The sequence below is a fragment of the Kogia breviceps genome, chromosome 2 (genome assembly GCF_026419965.1).
Source record: "Kogia breviceps isolate mKogBre1 chromosome 2, mKogBre1 haplotype 1, whole genome shotgun sequence".
In the NCBI taxonomy this organism is placed as follows: Eukaryota; Metazoa; Chordata; class Mammalia; order Artiodactyla; family Physeteridae; genus Kogia; species Kogia breviceps.
Genome location: NC_081311.1, coordinates 16,577,346 through 16,600,597, shown reverse-complemented (window position 1 = coordinate 16,600,597; position 23,252 = coordinate 16,577,346). Strand labels below are relative to the sequence as shown.

Sequence of the window (23,252 nt, the reverse complement as noted above, 5' to 3'; positions counted from 1 at the left end):
TTTCCTATTAAATAAAAGTCATGAGAACTTGAAAACATCCTGTCAAGTGTCGGTGCATCTGGTAATTCAATGTTTAGATAAGAGTGTAAAGGAGCTTTCTGAAAAGTTCCGAATACGTGTAATGTATAGTAAAGCATTTTCCCCTTTGTTGGCTTAATTCTATTTCTTCCTCTCTACACATGGTAAGGATGTTCAAGAGCTGCCATCCATTTATTTTGGGTTGATGGCAGATTTTTTTCTTTTGTTTTGCTTTAAAATTGAAAATTTTGGCCTTCCCTCATGGCGCAGTGGTTGAGAGTCCGCCTGCCGATGCAGGGGACACGGGTTCGTGCCCCGGTTCGGGAAGATCCCACATGCTGCAGAGCGGCTGGGCCCGTGAGCCATGGCCGCTGAGCCTGCGCGTCCGGAGCCTGTGCTCTGCAACGGGAGAGGCCACAACAGTGAGAGGCCCGCGTACCCCAAAAAACAAAAAAAAAAATTGAAAATTTTTCCCTCCCAAAGTGTTAGGTTATAGGTTATTGGCACTAAGAACTTCACAAACAGTTCTCAACAGAGCCTTGAAAAGTTCGGTTGTTGTGACTTATTTGTAAAATAAATCCCATTATTTGGGATGGTCCCTAAATGAGGTTTTGCATATTCTGCAATAATAACAGCAAAACAAATCATTCCAACCTGCCATAACGGTGCTAATTGTGTAGAAAGATGTTTTTGCCTTCGAAAATAAGTTGGCTGAGGCTGCTTTTAAATAACATGCCTGGATTTCCCAAGTAAAACATTCAAAATCATGAAAAATCTTTTTACCAATGAAAAATGACAATTCTAGGAAAAAACTATTACTCAAAAAAAAAAAAAAGACCTTAAATGACTTGGCCATCTCCGCTATGTTAAAAATACCTATATTTGTAGACGACATGCTATTTTTCTAGTTATAACTCTTAATTAATGACTTACAAAAAGTTTAAAACACCAAGCCCAAATAAGTCAAAATATTTTAAATATGTAATTGAAATCAACTCAGAACATAGTTACACTGGATTTATTACTACTGGACCCCAAATGCTTTTCCTTCCCTAAACATGATTCCCTACTAACACCGCCATAAGAAAGTAAAATCCAAGTTTATGAAAATAAAGTTCAGGGAGAGTACTATTCTTCTGGTGACTGAAATCATCACGGAAAATAATTTTCCATTAAAACATTAAGGAATCCCTAAATTAATTTCATTAGAGACAATGGAAGAATACACATATATATACATGCATACTTTCATTATGCTAGCCATTTTCTTATTTAAACCCCATAAAAACATTTTTAACATGTATTGCCCCAAATTTTCATTCTGGATCAGTTACTTAATCTCTGTTGGAGAGATCAAGACTCATAAATAAATTACATAATCTCACTTAAAAAAAAAATTGCAATCTAAACTTTTAGTTATCTGATGTCTTGAGTAAACAATTCAGATAAACATTATTCACGCAAACTTTTCTCCATCATTTACTGGGTAATTGTCTAGTCTCTTTGAGTCATCTTTTTCAGAGTCAAATGTTGAATTACTGTCACTGAAATTTTATAAGATTGCATAAATGTCAGTTATAAATCCTAAAAACCAAACGACACTATGGCAAATTTAAGATCAATTTTTTATTGAAGTATACATAACATAGAAAGGCTTTATCTCATAAAAATATGCCCCATATTAAATAATTTTAAAGACATGTAATCACTTACATATAATGCTTTCAGTCTAGTTTATTATCATGAATCCTTTGGTCCCCAAACCTGCCTATGTTTACGCTCCTACTGTTGGATGCAGAATACAGCAGCCCCACAGGGAGGGGCAAGAAACAAGGGTACTAGGCAGACCAGCCTCAATTATCATTGATGATGCTGAGAGGCCCTTCTCTGTGAACATGCTATTCAAACGTAAATGAGAAAATACGCTGTATGAGTGACCTTCATGAGCTTTTTCACATAAAGTGAAACATCATATCACTGAAGAATTAACTACTAACAAGCTACGCCTAAGTTACTTAACTACTTCTGAGTCCTTTGAGGTAACATCAATATCCAGCTTCCAACTTCCACTCTTTAAAATATTTCTCCATTGTGCGCCTGGATCTCAAGGTGCCAACATTCACGGTAGGTATGATTTTCTGCGGCTTCAGCCATTGAACAAAACGTTTCATCTCTAGGTAGCTGCTGTGTTCACTATAAGGAATCCCTGCAACACAAAAGACAGTGCCTACTAAAAATCAAACTAATAAAGAAAACTGCACAAGCCCAGAATAAAAGAGAAAAGGAAAGCAATCCAGAGTATTTTGGCCAAAAATTCCTTGGTGCTTTTTTTCTGATAACAAAATTTGCTAGTATCTTTTACAAATAATAAATATTAAAATGATACAAAAACTTTTGAACATTAAAAAATTCTACTACTTTGCTATGTAGACACTTAATAATATGCATTTCTATAGATTCTTATTTATAAGTAGGCTTTTCTTTTTAAACAATTCTTCCCTTTAAGCACTTTGCCCAGTTATTGATTTCAGGAAAATCCTGGAAGAAATACGAGTAAAATTTAAAGAGTAACAAGCAGAAGACTCTTGATTTCCACAGCAAGTAAGCAGATTGCATCCCCAAGCTTTGTACGCATAAAAAGGAAAAAAAAAAATTAAGTACTAAAAATCTCTTTATCGTCTTTACTGAAGATCAAATACCTCAGAGAAAGAGGGAGAAAGGATCCTGTTTTGAGTAAACTAGTATCCAAAAATGTTTCCATCAGCCATTATTGTAATAAGCCAATCTCTGAGGACAATGGTAAACATCCTCCAAAGATGAAAAAATTAAAGTCAAGTCTGTATCTCTTGCTGTCATCACATCTAATCCACTGTCTTCCTGTTCTTGGTGTTGCAGCGTCATTTAAACTTCCAGGACACAATGGCACTACCCACCCCTCCTTTCAAGTAGTTCTACAATCTCCCCTACATGTCACTGCTCACACATATGGACTGATCTGTATTAGTCAATGTCTATTTACTACAGTCATACTCCTTTATATGCATTTACAACATACTAAAGATACAGGTGTAGAGCATGAGGAATGATTTCAACCTGTTAAATTATTAAAGGTTCTTTGGTGCCTCTTTTTCCTTGGATCTTAGTTTTACTGCTTTTAAAAAAATGTAAGTAATGATAAACATTAAGAGTAAAAAACTTGAATAATTATACCATATATTGAAATGTTTCCTTTGGTCTGGGGAATAATATCCGCCATACTAGTTAACTTGTTAGAATGCGTCCATCCTGTAGGTCGAAAAGCCAAAATCTGATCATATTTCCCACCACACTTCTTCAAATGATTCTGTAAACCCTGTTAAATAAAAACAGGATATTTATTTAATGGTCAGTGAAGATGGGTCATATGGAATAAAACAGAATGATTAAAATGTTACACTGGCACAGTCACAGAGTTTTCACTTGGTGAACATTATCTTGGAAAACCTAGTGCTATGCTCCCCCCAAAAATAAAATCACCAAAAAAAAAACCCTTTTCCCCTTTACTTATCTAAACTTAAACAAGTTTAAGTACAGTCTGAGAAAAATAAGATGAGGCATCTTATTTTTATCTTTATCTTAACTTTAAAGATAAGTAATCATGTGTTTTAAAATTACAATTCAGATAGCTAGCAAAAACAAACAAAACAAACACCTCTCCAAATCCTACAATTATTAGGATATTAGAGATACTAGCATCTAATACTATCCTTATGAGAGATACTGATATTAACACTGGTAAACATCAATCCAAACATATCCTCATACATATACACCAGTAGAGGACTGACAAATGGATAAAAAGATGGAAATAACTTTATAATGGCATTATACTCAACTCGTACATTTTAAGATGCATAGTATCTAGTGTTCCCTTTTCAAGTGTTTACTCCTTTTCACCCTTTATGCATGAACTAGAATAATTTCAAAACTTTTCACAGTGCTGTGATCAGAAGTAATATGCTAATAAATCTTGAGGTCATCATTAGTGAGGACATTAGGTAAGATTCTCAGAAAATCAATGACAAAGGTTCAACCTTTGAAAGATAAGAGAAATCCAGATAAAGATAATAATGGCACGAGGGGTACAAAAAAACTCTTAATACTTTTTGGGCTAAAGATTCAACCCAGAGTGTCAAAGGCTTAGTGTAAATTTATAATAAAATTTTAATTTTATTTAAAATAATGAAAAACCTAAAGTGTATATAGTGTCATCTTGGATTTCTGGAAGTCTTCTTTTTCTTCTTTAACCATACATACTCTACTGAATTTTTAAAAGATGCTGGTAGGAAGTTCTGAAGAAATCATAAAGACAAATTCACTCATCCATTTATTCATTCGTTCAATAAATATCTGTTCCAGTATTAACACCAGGTGCTGATGTCAGAGTGGTCAGTGAGACACAGCCTTCACCTTTTGGAAGCTTACAGTCTAAGGGGAAGACATCAATAAACACCACCTCTGAGTCTTTTTTTTTTTTTTTTTTTAATGGAAACCATCTGCTCTTTCCTAACTTTTTAAGACTCTCATCATCTATTATACCATCAGCACCTAGGAACTTACAGATGGATCTCTTCAGAAAGGACTCATTTTTTAGTATAAATTTCTAGAAATGGAAATAGTTGAGGATTTACCCTCTTTTCCATTATTATCCAAGTGGATGAAGAGTGCAAATTTCTCTGAATCTCAACATAGGAATATTACCTTTTTTAAAAGTACACCAATTTGGTAGAAGACAAACACATCATTTTTAAAAAAATTTTTCTTTTTGATTATTATTTAAAGGTTGAACAGTTTATTGTGTTTATCAGACATTAAGATTTCACTTGATGAATTAATAATAACCCTTTGATTTATCTTTTGCATCAAATAATGATCTTTTATTAATTTGTATACCTACCATTAAACAGTCCTATTTCTTACCAACCGCTGTCCCCCCAAAAAAAGTTGAAGTTATAGCTATATAACTAAGTTTTCATTACCGTATCCCTGGCCCTGCCAATTTTCAGATTTCTGTCTTACTTAGTCTAGGATCTATTGTAATACTATTTGCTTAATTACTAATCCCTCTCTCTTCCTGTCCTCACAAAGAAAAGGAAATAATAGGAAACAGGTTTAGAGCAATTAAACATGTAATATCATAAACTGAGAGTCCAGCTATCAATGCAGGTCATCAAACTTATCCATTCCTATTTGTCTCTGTAAAAACACTCGGGAGAACCCAATCAGAAGTAATTTCATGCTTTTCATGAGACAAAATAGAGTTACCATGAAAACATCATTAATCTGTGCCACAAACAAAAACATAGGATATTATCATAAAAGCCCAACACACGGAGAAGACTGCCGACAGCCACTAGTCTTTCATTAAGCACAAGTGCAGAACTACTATCATGAGGAATTTTATTATCATTTAGTCAACACAAAGTCCCTGATCTATGACTTGTCTCTGTTTACTGGTAACCAGTCTGTGATTAAAATGCATTCAGTAGATGCCCCTAAAGTCATTTTTTCAGTATGCAAACAATCATCTAAAACATTACTGTTACAATGTTTTACCACATCCCATGAATCAGGTTTAAATCAGAGGTGAGAGTGAACTACATACTTACGTATATGAACTTGGGATGTTGAACTAGGTAGCACGAATGGTTTTATTTATAGGGTTTCTAAGTCTTTCAGGCCTGCCTTAGAAACCCTGACAATTGTATCAGATTTACATTTTCACAAAAAAGTCAATAGCTCTGATACTATAAAACTATTTTTGGCTCATAAAAAAAATTGGCTTTAAGTACTAACTAAAATATAGTCTTATGGTAACTGTCAGCCTCTGCTCCATCTGTGTTCTGAAGATATGAAATTGTAAAAAGTGTCATCAATATCTGGTCACTTTCATGGAGGAAGAGGAAGGGCTACTGAACAATACCAACAACCTATGACAAATAATGGAAATAATACAGGCAATGATTTCAGATATTCCATTTTTGTTTTTTGTCTTCAAAGCACATAACTGCCAGTTTTTTTGGGTTTTTTTAAGCGTACAGTTCAGTGGTTGTTGGTATAACCATAAAGTTGTGTGACCATCACCACTATCTAATTCTAGAACATTTCATCACCCCTCCATAAAACACTGTACTCATTAGCAGTCACTCCCCATTCCCTCTCCCTCAAGCCCTGGAAACCACTAATCTACTTACTTCTTCAGATTTACCTATTCTGGATATTTCATATAAATGGAATCACACAATATGCAGCCTTTTGTGTCTGGCTTCTTTCAATTGGCATGTTCTCAATGCTCATTCATATAGTAGCATGTAGCAATAATTCATTCCTTCTTACAGCTGAAGAATATTTCTATTTTGTGTATATATAACATTTTGTTTATCCATCCATCATTTGATGGACATCTGAGTTGTTTCCAGTTTTTTGCTTTTATGAATAATGCTGCTGTGAACATTTGTGTAGAAGTGGACATGTTTTCAATTCTCCTAGGCATATACCTAGGACTGGAATTGCTGGTCATATAGTCACTTCATGTTTAACTTTGAAAGAAATTAACAAACTGCTTTCTAAAGCAGCTGCACCACTTAAAAATCTCATTAGCGACGCAGGAGGGTTCCAGTTTCTCCATATCCTCACCAACAATTGGCACTGTCTATCTTTCTTACTGTAGCTATCCTTGTGAGTGTAAAGTGGTATCTCACTGTGGTTTTGATCTGCAGCTCCCTGATGGCTAACAGTGTTGATCCTCTTTTTATGTGCTTCTTGGCCATTTGCATACCTTCTCATTCATTCCTTAGCCCTCTGCTGTCACTGGCTTTCTCCAACATCACTTCACTGAAACAGTTCTTGTGCAGGTCATTTTCTCCTTATATGACCTCTCCACGGCACATGGCACTTTTAAACACTATTCTTGAAAAGGTCTAGTCCCTTCATTTCCATAATATTCTGACTTCCCCACCCCTTTTGTCCCCCAAATGGATAATTTGTCCAAATGAAACTAAGTTAGCAGGAAATAAGACTGTATTGCATGAAGTAATCTTTATAAAAATTATAAAAATATGCTATACCCTCCGCAGGATATCAGTGTTCATTTTAAAATTAACCAACGTCTTCATTAGCCTCCATGCAAACTGGATGCATCTCAAATTTAACGTGTTTGCAAAGCTGGCTTAAACACCAATGGACCACACTATGACTTGATTATCCTTGACATTTTTATGAATTATATACTCATGAAAATAAGCCATAAAATTTTTACCATAATCTCATGAAAAGAGTAGTTACACCAGTGAGAATTTCCTTACTCAAGGGATAGAACTAAAATACTAATTTTCTTTACACAATGTAAGTGTTATTATTTATAAGACAGATACAGTAATCAACACCTAAGCTATTTCAAAAAGCTCCATAAAAGTTATTTCATAAACATTATAGAAAAATTAAAAACATATGTTTTGGTGTACATAATGTTCTGAATTACTTTTAATACATAGGTTTGATGTATTCCATTGCAAGGTGTCAAAACGTTAGTAAATGGAATGAATCTTAGTATCTGAATAAATCTGACAAATGAGCCCCCATAAATCACAGGGAGGTCATGTCATATGTATCTTAACTTATATCTCAGAACTAGCACTAGAACTTTCTCTTTCACTTCTACTATTTCATTTAATCCTCACAAGTATATTTTCAACATATATCAATATTATAGTGGCTTAATATTATACAGAATAGACCTGAAGTAAGAACTCCCTAGAACTCTCCACTCATTTCCCTACTCATCCAGGAAGAATGGAGAACAATCTCAAAATGTTTGAATGACCAGAGAGCTGCACACTTTTCCATTTTTGTTTCTTCCTTTATGACGGTTCTCTAGTTCTTAAACTCCTGGAGGGCATATGAATTACACTATACAGCTGCACACACACACACACAAACTTAAAACATTTAAAATTCCACTTAAAAGATTTTCTAGGGCAAAGTTTACTTTGACTCCACTGTAACTGAATTCCTCTAAGTTAAATGCAAGTAAAATGGGATTCCAGTTTATAATCATCATGATTGCCTTTCCTAGTTCATCCTAAAAAGACATAGCTCTTGAATGCTTACCTTAAAATTAATTTGCATCATTGGGAGAAGGTGAACCAGTGAATTGCACATGTCTGTAGTGATGAGGGAATTAATTTCTGGTATATTGAAGCACTGTAATGTGTTATATTTTTCTTTGGACATGCCCACTTTTGAACCTAAAACATCAGCAATGGCTACAGGCAAAGGAAAAGTTTAAAAATAGTAAACTTACAGCTTATGAAAAAAATAAAATTACAACTTAACTTTAAGAATTTACCAAATTAAAAGAAATTCAAAACATTCACACTTTTGCCATAATATCTCATAAAGGCTGAACAGGTTTGTCAATTAACTATGTGAAATAAATTGTGAGAAAGCCAAGAATTTATTTTTAAAGACCTAGTATTTAAAAATTACATAAGATGTATGGAAAGAGTTAGAGGGAGGGAAAAAACAAAATTTGGAGGAGTTAAAACCTTAGCTTTATCATTTCACATCTTAATGTTTGACATTATGGGACCACAGTTAAGAAGAAATGGAAGTACTTTGCAAAATAGTACAGTACTATGTAGACAAACTACAATTACATATGCAAAAATCATTTAGGAACAAAAACTAAAACTGGTCTCTAAAATACTTAATTGATGGTTATCATCAAAGAATGCAGTGAAAGACCTATGCACTAGTCATCTTTCAAAGTTTACTAAAATACTAATGTAGCATGGACTGTTGCTCTGTAAACATTTTGTAGATATAAAGGCTACTGTAAACATACTTATCAAATGTTTCCATTAAGTTAAGCCTTTCAAAATTTAAATGAATCAAACTCTATCAAATTTTTCTTTCAACCTCAAAGGTAATATTGAACTGTTTCAGGAAATAAATATCAACTGAAAGAACAGAGCCTGAAAGGGCTTTATGCAAAAAGAATCTGATCTTTATAATACAGTAAATTAGCTACAGCTACCACCCACCTAAGAAGACTTTCTCTTTTCCAATAGAATAAGTGCCACAGACAACAAGAGCACGTGGGTTTAGAGTTACAGTCTCAAAGGCAGTGTTGATGGCAAACTGGATAACCTCTTGCTGAGACGGAAAAGAGTATTCTGGGCTGCAGTATCTGTAATATGGAAATATGGTACTTATTAAAAGAACAACAAGAAAGTCATAGCATTAAGTTGGATGCTATTTTAGAAAACAAGCTTTAGCAAAATTACATACAACAGCAGTATAGTACATTAACACCACCACAGTTATCTCACCAGTGCCTGTGGTTAAAATATTTGTTACCAGCTATTGATTATTTATGATGGAACTATACATTTCAATATACCTTTTCAATTATATTTCTTTTCTAACCCTCAAATAAAGAAACTGCACTTTTTTTTCCTTCAAGAATATTTCTAGGTAGCTATTTTAGCTATGAATTATAAGCCTTAATATCTTCTTTTTTTTAACCCCAATCCCTATCAAAGGAAGTACGATTTATAGGGATTATCTTTTTGGACTAAAGAATTCTGATTTAGTAAATATATACATATTTTTGAGATAATGAAACTGAACATGAATTTAATGAAGTAGCATTAAATCAAACAGTTAATATTTATCTGGTTGTTATTTTCTTTTAGGAGATATAGAAATATATATAGTATTATGGGACTACAGCAGATCCAGTTGGGTCTACTTCAATACAATAACACCCAATGAAAAATTAACACTAAGACTACCAGTTATATATATTTGAGATGAAAATTAAGCACTTTTTCACTAAAAATCTCATAAAGTACACACATCAAAGAAATATTTTTCCAATTCTCAAAATTGTTTTTGCTGTTCAGCCGTAATTCTTATTATTAAGAAAAGACTTAGTCCTTTCTCCTATAAATACTCAAAATAAATCCAGAATTGTATGTAGAATAGAATTAAGTAACAAAAAAAAGTTTTTTTAAAAAAAATTATTTTCTTAGTTCACCTAGTATTTAGGTGAATGGAAGAATTAACTATAGTATTAGAAAACTGGTGTGGAAAGACCATCTCTTACTAAGATATGCCATCCAAACTCACTTCTTGAAACAGGTTGAAATGGTTAACATAATTTCTGACCAACTGATGAGGTATTTCAATATATAAAAGAAGATAATAGCTTATACCATTATGTAGCACTTAGGAATTCAAGGTTGCCACTTATAGATTACCTTTTGGAGAAAGGAACAAAGTAAGTTTGAATATTCAGACAGAATCTCATTCTCTGTTTTTTTCTTCACAATCATGCTTAATAGTTACACAGACACTTTGAAAGGATAACTTTAAAGGGCGTTTTCCTAAAGTTTGCTCCCAAATTTTTCATCCTTGTTTCAGTAACAAGGTTTCTACATAAACCATATTTTCAAAAGGATATTACATAAAAATTGAGCTGGAGTCAGTTAAGCCATGCAATCCAAAATTTGTTCTTAAGTATATATTTTTTCAAACAGCATCCACCTGATAAATACTTAAAATGATAATTGACAGTAAGCCATCATTTTGATTACCTAAGCAAAAGTTCAAATTATTCATAACATGCAGGGCAAATGCTGTTGGTGGAAAAAAGAAGTACACAAAGTTTCTCTTACGTTGTATCTAAGTAAAGCGTGTGGACTTTCTGGCCTGCAAGAAGAGAACGTTCCATGGTGGGATCTGCTCTGAAGTCTCCGGTGTGTAGTATGACATAACCATTAGGAAGATAAAAAAGGATCATGACAGCACCTGGACAGCTGAACACAAACATTTCAAAGGAATATTCTTAACACAGGCAAAGCAACTAAAGAAAGAGTGATCATTTCAATATCAACAAGTTAATATACTTTATTAGCTGACCACAATGACAGAGCATTGTACTACAAAGGTATGTAGCATTTTAACTTAAGGAAATTTGTGTCACACACACACAAAAAATGGTGTGCAGGAAAGGGTTAATTCAGGAGGCCAGTGTTGTGCAGATTCCACAGGTCCCTAAGAAAGGCCTGTCCTTAGGAATAGTCATTGGCTGGCCCTTGGGAGATAAGTTTAGAATCCTTGAAATATTCCTCCTGCTAAGAGTGTTTTGTATGCCTAACACATTGGGCCATGTGTTACTAGTTTGATAAGATAGTCTACGTTAACAGTGTGATCTGTGGTGAATATCTATCTCTGCTCTAGGGGACTGGCGTCTGAGTAGCCCAGGTCAATCAGCCATGGGTGTTGCATGTGTACCTGATTGACCCTCCATTAAAAACCCTGGATACCAAGGCTCAGCTGAGCTTCACTGGTTGGCCACACCTCCTATGTGTTGTTACACACTGTCGCTGGGAGAATTAAGCACATCTGTGCCACTCCACTAGAAGAGGACACCTTGAAACTTGCACCTTGTTTCTCCTGGATTTGCCTCCATTTGCCTTTTTCCCTTTGCTGATTTTAACCTGTGTCCATTTAATGTGATAAGCTGTAACCACAAAGAAAACAGCTTTCTGTGTCCTATGAGCCCATCTGGTGAACCATTGAGCCTCAAGGTGGTCTTGGGGATCCCTGACACAATGGGTTCTGGAAATTACTGCCGAAACACAGAGAATTTTCATTTTAAATTCTAGGAAAACACAGGAAATAATTACAATTATAATTAAAAATTTCCCCTTATCTCCCTGACCCCAAAATTCAGGCCCTGATGACTTCACTAGAGATTTTCCACTAAACACTTAGGGAAGAAATAATAATAATTACTACAGGACACCTTTTAGAAAATAGAGGAAGGAATATTTCATGAGACCAATATTACTCTGATATCAAAATAAGACAAAAGTGTAGTTAAAAAAAACCCTATAGACCAATATACTTTTTAAAACAGACATAAAATTCCTTAACAAAATATTAGCATATCAAATCCAGCTATATATTTTGAAAAAGGGTAATACATGAAGACCAAGTGGGGTTTATCTCAGGAATGCAAGGCTGGTTTAAGTCCATCTTTGTCATTTACCACATTAACATTATAGAGGACAAAAGTTGTATTATCACCTCAATGGATGCCAAAGAAACATTTGACAAAATTCAACACCCATTCATGATTACAAACTCCCAGCAAAACAGGAATAGAAGGGATTTTCCTCAACCTGATAAAAGGCATCTATGAAAAACCTATTGCTAACATCATACTTTATGGAGAAAGACTGAAAGCGTTCCCCTTAAGTTCAAGAACATGGCAAGAGGTCTGCTCACATCACTCCTATTCAACACTGTACTGAAGGCATAATCCCGTACAATAAATAAGAGAAAAAATATCATTCTAAATGGAAAGAAGTAAAATGAAAGCATCTTTATTTGTGGATGACATATGTAGAAAATTTTCAAGAATCTACAAAAAACCTACAACTAATGAGCAAGCTTAGCAAGGTCTCAGGATACAAGATCAATAAACAAAAATCAGTTGTCCAACAAGAAGTGAATGGAAAAAATAATTGTACTGTGTCCATACAGTAGATAGTACTCAGTAAGTAAAAGGAACACACAACAGCATGAATGAATCTCAAAAACATGAGTGACACAAGCCAGATACAAAACAGAAGATATTATATGATTTCATTTAGATGAATCCCTAGTAAAGACAAATCTAATCCATAGTCATAGAACACAAATCAATGGTTTCCTGGGTCAGAGTCGGGGTTGGGGATTGACTGGGAAGGAGCACAAGGAAAATTTTTGTGGTGGGGAGTATTTTTCATATTTTTATTGTGGGGGGAATTACATGGGTGTTTCCTTTTTTTTTTTTTTCTTGCGGTACGTGGGCCTCTCACTGTTGTGGCTTCTCCTGTTGCGGAGCACAGGCTCCGGACGCGCAGAATCAGCGGCCATGGCTCACGGGCCCAGCCGCTCTGCGGCATGTGGGATCTTCCCGGACCGGGGCACGAACCCGTGTCCCCTGCATCGGCAGGCGGACTCTCAACCACTGCGCCACCAGGGAAGCCCGGGTGTCTACTTTTGTCAAAATTCAGCAAAGATTTAAAATGGGTCCATTTTATTTATGTAAATTGTACCTCAAAGTTGACCAAAAAAAAAAATCAGAACCTGAGTTATCATAATTGGTGATTGTAAAAATAAACAGCAGCAAAGTTAGCAGACAAAAACTTACAGGCAACCTGAAAAAATAACAGGCCTGGATTTTAGGAAATCTAGGTTAAATCTTAATTTTTTTTTTTTTTTTTTTTCAGGAGACAAACTAACCCATTAAATCTTAATTTTAATTCTCTAGGCAACTATGATCTCTAAGGTACATAAGGCTAACATTCTATGCAAATTATAAAGATGCAGCTGACTGACAGTTACATTTTGGCAGTGTGAATCCTGACAGTACTTTACATTTAAAAAAATGAGGGAAAAAGAAAAAGAATTTACAAGAAAAAAATCTTCCAAGATTTTAGTATCAAAAACCTAAAGGATTTCTTAAAGGAAAAAAAAAAAAAAAAACCCTCTAGAATCTGAATGAGTACCAGCTGTTAATTTGTACCAGTTGTTAATTTATATAAGTGATACTAAAGAAAATGGCAAAAGGTTATCTCTTAAAGAACAGCAGCAAAATGTTAAAAGATTTTTTAAAAAATAAGATGGAGTCTCACATAAAGCATAGTAATTTAAACTGCATTTAAAAATGGATTAGAGAACACTTAGAGAATCTCTCTACGTTTAATCTTTGATCCTGTAATTGGGTACATTTTTTTTTCAAAAGGAGAAACACACTTTACTTAAGTGTTTCTTATTTTACTTAAATAAGACATTTATGAAATATCAAGCATAATAGTTCCAATGAAAAGTTCTTAAATAACCATGCAATGTGTTTTCCTTTTGAATATTTAAAAATAGGGTATTACTAAGGTAACTTGAATACTTACTGATTGGCATCTAGCAAAACAACCTTGACACCATTCACTATACATTCAGTGTCTGTTGGCAATTGATGTATATATTGTTCTTGCACGTGAAGTTTGCTCTTCAACAAATTGCCAGTTATCTGCAAAACAGGATGTGCTTATTGCTGATACATTAAAACATTAAATATGTCTTTTATTTCATATCGAGTTTAGAACCCAAACATCTTAATAATCTCCTGGTTCTCCCACTTATACCCATGTAAACCCTCCCGAGTGCCAGGAAGAACTTTCTAAAATGACTGTGTCACAACTCTGCTTAAACACTGTCACTGATTCTCCCTCACCTGTAAAAAGTCCATTATCCCCATCATGTCATACAAAACCCTTCATGATCTGGCCCCTACCATTTCTGTGGATTTATCTCCTGTTATTCCCTATCTTGTCTTTAGTGATTCTGAATTATCTGAAGTTCCTGGAATGGGCATACTTCTTAGGTGTCTGTGCCTTTACACAAACTCTTCTCTACCTGGAAGGCTCTCTCCTCTTTCCTCTGCCTTGCTCTGAAACGAGACAGACCTGCGCTCAAATTCTGGCTCTGCCATTACTAGCTCTGCGAATTGGGGCATGCCACTTAACCTCTCCAAGCCTCAGTTGCTTCATTAATAAAAAGAAGGGCTTCCCCCTGGTGGCGCAGTGGTTGAGAGTCCGTCTGCCGATGCAGGGGACACGGGTTCGTGCCCCGGTCCGGGAGGATCCCACATGCCGCGGAGCGGCTGGGCCCGTGAGCCATGGCCGCTGAGCCTGCGCGTCCGGAGCCTGTGCTCCGCAACGGGAGAGGCCACAACAGTGAGAGGCCCGCGTACCGGAAAAAAAAAAAAAAAAAAAAAAAAAAGAAGATAATTCAAGAGTGCTTGAGGATAAAATCAAACTCTAGCCAGAGCCCTCAGCAGTACACATTAAAATGCTCACCTTTTAATAATTATTTCAAGGTATCTCTTTCACTGTGAAACGTTTTCTAACCTTAGCCTAGGACACAGTAAAGCCCCGCTTCTCCCTACTTATAGGCATTCTGTTCACTTTTCTATTACAATACAGATCCCATTGTGGTACTATTTGCAAATGTGTAGCCTGAAAGCTCCTTGAAGTTAGGTATTTTGCCTTGAGTATCTTTTTAGGCATTCAGTAAATATTTACTGAATGAAACTTACGTGTTTCAGTACATCATGAGGTATCAGTATTTATTGTTTCCACATAATAAAGCATAATTTAAAAAATCTACTGTAACTGTTGACAATAACTCATTTAATTTTAGAATCTCAATGTGGAGTCTGTTTTTTCATTTATTTTCTAGAAGAATGATAGATCTTACAATCTTAATTACCTTTTTTTTTAACCAGACTGGTTAGAAATTCACTGCATTCTACAAATTCAGAATTTAGAATACTAAAACTTACCTCACTACAATAAACAGGAAATGTGAAGTTTTTAGACAATCCAGCATAATGATCAGAATGAAAATGTGTGAGAAAATAGGCCGTGCAACCTTCAACCAATCCATACTGAAAGGCATCGACTGTAAAGCCAGTTCCTACAATGAAAACACCAACATAGCTGCTTGAGCAATAGCTAACTAAGTAAAAGCAACCCAATTTGCTTATATAGCAAACCCTCTGACACCTTTACATCTCATTTCCAACTTAAATTTACATTTTAATTTAAAAATCTACACCACATACATTCAGCAAAAGGCGATACTAGAGATGAAAATAAGTCTTATAAGTTTCCATTAAATATCCCAGTATAGGCTTTTTAATGAATAACTGTACCAAAAAAAATTAAAAATACTAAGCTACAAATGAGTTACTTTTTTGTTTTGCTGAATGTTTTCACAATACTTCCTGGGCACCTAAAATCCTTTACTTCTGCAGAACAGCAAAGGGAGGATGCTAACTTTCTTTTAAAACATGAGTTCTCAATGGGGGTGATATTGGTGTGCTTCTAAGGGGCAAAAATGGTTGATGACTCAAATAATCTAATGGCCCTCCAAAGGGCCACAGTACAATAACAGATAAACAGGGTATCTGTAGTATTTGAATTTCATTCTGGGAGGTGGGGAGGAGGAAGGGAAACAAACAAACAAAAAGCCTAAAAAGGCTCCCTAGAGGAGCAATAATGAAAAAAAAAAAAAAGATTGAGCTGTTCTGAAATTTGTTCATGAGAAAAAACAACTGCGCTGACTGTGATATGCAGGTAAACAAACATACCTCCACAATTCTACGGAGCCCTATCCACGCATGGCCCACTAATTCTGGGCTCACTTAAAATACGGAAAATTAATCAAAATAATTATTAAAAACAGAACTGGTACTATGATGTACATAAATGCTTTTCTTTACATAAATATTTTGAACAAATTGTATTGAATAGATTTAGAATATCAAAACAGCATATTAAAAAATCTTTCTGAAACCAAGTATATTAGGCAGTTTTATATTCTTTTCAGAAGGGTACCTGTTTTCTTCAATAATAAAATTCATTTTACAACACGTTTTTCTACTAACTCATCTATGAAGACATGAGAAATTATAAGAACATGCAAAGACTGAGAAACTAAGTTATGATATGGTTGAAAAATGTTTAGCATTTATTATGACCTGTATAACCTGTGACATTTTCCTTCTTTGAAGCTAGTTAGTACTTGCGTTTTTCTTAAGTGCTTAGAGACTGTTATTAGGGTTACTTACAGAGAGACTTTCCTCCTTCTGTATTATGCTGATCTATATGAATCTTTGTCAGATCTGTAATATCTATCTAAACAGTATAGAACCTTATATATAGAATATGTTTAATAAAAATTTGCTGAATTGAATGGAGTAAAAAAGATTAAATAGGAAAAAAAATCTGTTACAGGTCAGTGAGGTATAAAAAGTAAACACACACAAAAAAATTGTTTCACACACACATAACATGGGCAATGAACATGTAATTCAAAAAAGTTGCATCTTCGTAGATATAGGTAAGCCTTGATATTTCAACTTACCAGGTATTTTCTTATAGAATGGACATGTCCTTTTCCTTAATTCTCCTGCATTCGATGACTCTGGGATTTTCGTGTTCCCTCTCTGCAGCCTGCCATGAGCTGATTTTATGAAGACTCTGTCTTTACTTAACTTGACCGTTCCAGGTTCTGTCTTGTTACGGTGACCTGAACTCTTCTGATATACTCCTTCCTGCAATGAATCTGACTTTTTAAGTCTCTTTCTTTGACGCTGTGACCTCTTACGAGAAAGTTCCACAGAGGGCTGACTCTCACTTAAATTATTTGCCTCTAATTCTAAATCACTTAAAGATTTTTCTGTTTTCCTCTTGCACTGCCGGGACCTCTTTTCATTAGGACTTACAACTGTCTTTAAGTTCATCCCTTCTAATGCACTTTCCACCAGCAATTTCTCTTCTTTTCTTTTGGGTGGTAGTCCAAAATACACGCCTATATCCATTTGCTTCATTACCTTAGTAGCAGGTTGTGATGCATTACACTTAGGGCCAGATGGCAATATTTTCAAAGACTTAGCAGCAGTAGGTGTACTAGAAAATATCGCTGTATTTAAAGCTGTAACTTTACTGTCTAGCATACCATCTAATGCCTTTCTGCAGAAATATGCTGAGTTCGTATTGTGCTTAGCATTGAAATTCTTACTTGAAAATTCTCTAGTTTTACTTTGGGTTGGTTGGAAAGAATGACACCCTCCTCCCTGGCTTTCAAAAGGTTTTGACATTTTACTCTTAAGTAACGGAAGAGAAATTTGATTGTAAACAGCTGATTCTTCAGTTACCTGTTTATCTTTATTTGATTGAGATGAGTGAAATTCTGGCTCATCAGGTTTTGCTTTAGTGGCTTGGTAACTAGGAGAAGTAAACCTCTCTGCTAATGCAGGTGGAAACAATATAAAATCATCATCAGTATATGCTGGATCATCACGTAAAATAATACTCTTATTTTGGAAAGTAAGTTGAGATGAATCATTTAGAGTGTTGCATCTATACAATTCTTCATCGTATTTATCCTGAGTTAAGAAGCTATCCACTTCCGGGCAGCTCTCCTCCTGGTCCTTCAGTAAAGGGTCATGGAGCTTTTTAGACAAAGCGGAGCTACTTTCATCTTCTTCTAGGCTGCTGCCATCTTTAGAGCTTTGTGTAAAAAATCGTTCCTGTTGTGAATCGTCCAGCTTTTCATCTGTATCATAAGTTTCCTCCTCACTTTGAAGTGGAGAATAGATTTCACAGTTGCTAAAGTCATTTCCCGGCAATGTCAAATTTATGTGTTCTGGGCTGTTTTGACTGTCTAATTCTTCAGCAAGATGCAAACCAAATCCTACCAGTTTGTCATTATTAACAAGTTCTGTAAATTGTGGGACTTGTTGGGAAGTTTGGATATTTGTCGAAGAGGAAACCTTTTTATCAGTTTCCGTTGGAGACTGAGATTTTCTTAGACATTGTGTCACTAACAAGGGATCAGCGGGAACATTGTTTTTTAAGTTATCTGTTTGTTTCTGATATAGAGACCATCTTTCCTTAAGGCTACAAAGAAAGCCAGAATTAGTCTCACTGAAACTCCCACCTGACTCATGGGATGGGTTGGTGAAGGGATTATTACCAGCCCTGCTTTGAGCTAGCAGGAGATGAGTGTATCTCTTGTAATGAGAAGGAATTGTTGAGGAACACTGAAGAGCATCAGGACACTCTGAAAATTTTAATAAAGAAAAAAGTATTACCAGATCAAAGCACAGGCTAAGCTTTGACAGTATTAGCACTATCAATTAACATGTAAGTGGAAAGTCATCAGTCCAACTTTGAGGCCTTAGGACAATAGCTATCTTTATATAAACAAAAAATCAGCACACAATAACAGTAACCCAGTATGGTTTTGCAAGGTGCTAGTTATTATTTTTAAATCAATATATTCTTTTAAATTTCCTTTCAAATACTCTTTCCCCCGCTAAAATGTAAGACTAACACCTTTTTCTCCCCACTAAAAATTTTCACAAATATGAGCTCCTCCAAAATGCATGTCATGCTTGCACTAGGTATTTCTTAAACAGGTGCTACAAATTGATCCCATCAGTTTCACTACATCACTATGGCTCAAGCAATAAAGAGTAGAGAAGGCTGGTATGTCTCTCACAGACTAAAGTTCTACCTCATTTTTATCTTATCAGGCAACACATATGTATGACAGTTGCAGTACCAAATTAGATTCCATTATTTAATATTCGCACTGTATATGAAACAGTAATAGCAATCTTAATTAGAGCTGTTCATACCCTAAACATTTTAGGTTCTGGTCTAAGATTTGAAATTCAATTTGATAAACTGGTTAATAATAAGGCTTTAATAATCTGGAAACTATTCTCTGTCATACCATTATGACTGAGAAACAGTCTGTAAAGCATCTTGGCAAACCCCACCCCTTGTATGTTCATTTCCAGGCCTGTCAAAAAATGACCCCCACCCCCCACAAAAAAGATGTCACATTAAACTGGAGACTTCATTGCTTAAAAATTAACTTAAAACCACCTCATAAAAGTATATGTTATAGAACTAAATTCAATTCAAGAAGAATCCACCTGAGATTATCCATCAAAGGAGTTTAATCAGTGAAAAAACCAAAAACTCTTTGAGGTGGCTTCATCTATAAGATATTTCACCCTGAGTGCTCACCATGGGATTCCAACTGCCATTTCTGACTTTCAAGCCACTGAAAAACAAATTACTAGCATTTGATAAGGCTTTCTCTGTTGTATAAGGCTAGTGCCAATTTTTTTTTAAGTTATTTTGCATCTTCATGCAGTACTTTAAAATGAGAACTAGAAGTTAATAACAAAACGTCTTCTGAAGCATAGTTAACATGAAAGCCATACTGAATATTATTTTTATTTTACTGAATTTTGATTCTTTGAGATTTAAAAATTTATGTATGGTATATATAACTTTTAAATAATCAAATCATCAATAACAACCCATTCTCCATATACTACAAGTAGGATTTTCTACATATTAAACATGATATTTATTATATAGTTTAAATGATAACAGAAACATCGTATTACTTCAATTCTCATCTGGCACAATTTTATTAGAATCTTAATAACCAAACACTCCTTCCTAGTTCTTCTTTCTGTCCATTAGCACGATGACCCCAACACAGCCGTATTTAGAAGGCCAGGCTACATTCATGATTCTCTAAAAGTCTGTTTCATAAAAGATAACAAAATGGGCAAGTTGTTTAGCTTTTAAGAACCCTCATCTATCAGATGTCAATACCACCTACCTTATGCAGGTGAAAATATCTACCATAATATGTGCTCAATTAACATTTATGAACAATCACAGATTTTTAGGGACTCTTATGAAATAGTAAAATGCATTTAAACTGTTTTCAAGTTTGCAACATTCTTTACAATTATACTATTGACTGTTATCTTTTTACCCTTCACAAGAAGGGTAACAATGCATTACCTTGTTTCCTTCTACGGTTAAGTCATTTATACTTTGAGTATCTCATCTCACTTTTGGTTTACTGCTTACCTGGCTTGTTTCACTGGACTGATATGTCTGGCCTAATGCAGGTCTTTTTGACTATTTAGAGCCCATCATCTTTTTTTGAATCTTACCTGTCTCGGAGACTGCTTTGGAATCCAAACACTCAAAAACATGCCATCGAGGTGTTTGACCTAGCAAGGAGGAAAAAGGCATCTGGCAGTTTGGACAGTACCCATCATAAACTGGTCGTATCTTCGGAGACACGTGTTTGTTTTTGTGAGTCCTACAGTGCTTTCCTGGAGTGGCCTCCCTGTCTTGGCACTGCTGAATACCATCTCCACAACTAGAGTTCTGACTGGAAGCGACAGAAGTCTGACTGTCTGTTTCTCCAAGGCACGTTTCGGGGGCCTTAACCTTCTTTTTACCTTCTACGGTTCTTTTTTTATTTCTGTTTCGTTTTGACTGGTATTGTCCATCTGTTGCTTTCTCAACAGATTTTGGAATATTCTCAGAGCAATTATTTGGATGTACTGGTTTGGGTTTTCTTTTGCATTTGTATTCCCAGATGTCTTGTTCCAGAAAAGCATCCTCTAACATGGCAAAATGATTTTGATCATTAAAGAAGCACTAATCTTAAGTAAACTGAGGGTCTATGTCTTGTTACAAAATTTTTAAATGGAATTACTTTACTCAGGAAAAAAAAGTATCAAAAAAACCCACCAACTTGATGGGAATCTAAAGCTCTGATAATGAATATATTGGCAAACTACAAACCTTATACCTGAGAACACTTGCTGTTTCATTTATAGCACAATAAAATTAACATCTGAGTTTTCCATTGTGTGTATTTCGTTCAGGTATCTTGGCTTTTTCCAGGACTTCGTTCATAAAAAGTAGTATCAGTAATACTTTGAACACTAAACCCCAATGGGAATTATAGGTTTAACAGTTCAATCTTAGAAGGAGCTTCATAAAATTGTTATAAAGCTCCTGTCAGTTCTCTTTCAACTGGACAATTGTCCAAATAATTCACAAATCCAACCACAGTCCCTGGGCAACTGTTTCAGCAGGTGTTCCAAACACTTAATGGCTACTTCAGTTTGCTAGTAACACTAGTCACACCATACTCAAATGTGTGTGACTGGCAAAAAAAAAAACCGTGCCCTTATCCGTGACTGGTGGATATTCAACAACTTCAGTTTCCTGGGTCAATCCAGTATCTTCCTCCAGCGGCAATGAACAAACACTGCACAATGAACAAACAAAATTCAAGTACGTGAAATTGTGCTTGCACTGAGGCCACCCACACTCCTAACTCCAGGCCGCAGAGGTGGTCTGCCTGAAGGCGATCAGCTCTCTCTCCAGCAGCCTCAAAACCAAGCTTCACCTGCCTGATGCGTCCCCCAGGCTCGACCTCCTCTTTGGGCATTAGAGGCTGCAAGGCCAGCGGAGTGGGCCCTCACCCCCTGCAGGGAAGGGAGCGAGGGAGCTGCCAGTACAGCTCGCTCCACAAAAACCACCAGTGCTCTCCACTTCTGAAGACAGAGGCCGGGACCTCAGGGATCCCCGCGGCCGCCCACCTGCCACCCTCACCCCTCGGGAGTAGCTCCAGCTGCGTCCGCTCCCATCGTGCCCCCTCCCCCTACTTGGCTGACAATCTATTCGCACCTGCACTTTCAGCACTGCGGGGTAACAAAATGCTGCGTTTGCGTATAAGCCAAGGCCATTGGCTAGTCACTCCCAACTTTAAAAAGCCTACTCCTTTACCTTTCGTGCCGTGGCGGGAACAGCTTCGTGTTCCCAATGCTGTGTCGAATCGGCTGATCCTGGTCTAAACGTGAGACTTCAAAAAGAAAAAAAGTTAGGGCCCTTTTAAATCCTACGGATTTATTTTGTTTTGTTTTAGTTCTAAAACCTGCTAATTTCCAAAGTGAAGGGTGGGGAATTTTTCTCTTGGAGCTTCTAGAACGCTGGCCCAGAAGCCTTTTCCATGTTGAATCTGGCGCTCTGAATGTCCAGGCTCAGCTGCGGCGAGAAGATTTAGAAGGGGCGGGGTAGGGGGACGGTAGTTTAATTACGTGCCTGGGAATTGCGTCAATTTGTACTTTAGCATTTGAAAAAGTGCTGTGAGGGTGGAGTGGGGCTGGTGGAGAGTGAGGCGAATGTGCGGTTTTGAAACCAAAGGCCCGTAAGCCCCTCTCCCTCCAAACGAGACCGTCCCGTTGGCTCTGCGGCCGCCTCTGGACCGTCCGGAGAGAACATGGCGGCGTCCGGAGCCCGGAGCTGCAGCCTCTCGGGCCTGCTCCCGGCTCAGACCTCGCTGGAGTACGCTCTGCTCGACGCCGTCACCCAGGAGGAGAAGGACAGCCTAGTCTACCAGTATCTGCAGAAGGTGGACGGCTGGGAACAGGACTTGTCAGTGCCTGAGTTTCCGGAAGGTGAGGGGCTGGCTTCGGGGTGGGGACCCCTCCCGGAACCTCCCCTTCCTCGGGGACGGCGCCCTCCCCTGAAGCGGTGGGCGAGGCGTGGTTCTGCCGCCGCGCCGGGCAGAGGCGCTTCGCCCAGCCGAGCCTCTGTCCCCAGGCGGCGGCGGCGGCGGCGGCGGCGGCGGACCGGGGGTTTGTGGAGGGCGGGCATATGCATCTTCGTCTCAGCATCGTCATCTTTGTGCATTATCCTAGCTTCCATTTATTGATCACTTCTTATGGG

General features: G+C 36.5%; 2 protein-coding genes across 6 annotated transcripts in view; one reads left to right on the top strand and one right to left on the bottom strand.

Annotated features, from left to right (window-relative positions):
* Positions 1-1,624: 1,624 nt before the first annotated feature.
* Positions 1,625-23,027, bottom strand: DCLRE1A (DNA cross-link repair 1A). The gene is made up of 10 exons (XM_059054829.2): positions 22,311-23,027; positions 20,675-21,789; positions 17,044-18,744; positions 15,458-15,591; positions 14,025-14,143; positions 10,740-10,880; positions 9,102-9,247; positions 8,167-8,321; positions 3,229-3,370; positions 1,625-2,224 (listed from the first exon to the last, which is right to left on the bottom strand). Exons 2-10 carry the CDS (start codon positions 21,138-21,140, stop codon positions 2,064-2,066), a joined length of 3,165 nt encoding a protein of 1,054 aa, XP_058910812.1. The 5' UTR covers positions 21,141-21,789; positions 22,311-23,027; the 3' UTR covers positions 1,625-2,063.
* NHLRC2 (NHL repeat containing 2) overlaps positions 22,321-23,252 on the top strand; it is a 66,750-nt gene continuing 65,818 nt past the window's right edge. For 3 of the 5 annotated variants that reach the window (XM_067024598.1, XM_067024597.1, XM_059054834.2), the window contains exon 1: positions 22,321-22,981. In XM_067024598.1, the coding sequence (XP_066880699.1) occupies positions 22,804-22,981 (178 nt within the window). In that variant the 5' untranslated portion in view covers positions 22,321-22,803. The remainder of the gene's footprint in view (positions 22,982-23,252) is intronic. The other 2 variants (XM_067024596.1, XM_067024595.1) reach the window with 1 other exon arrangement.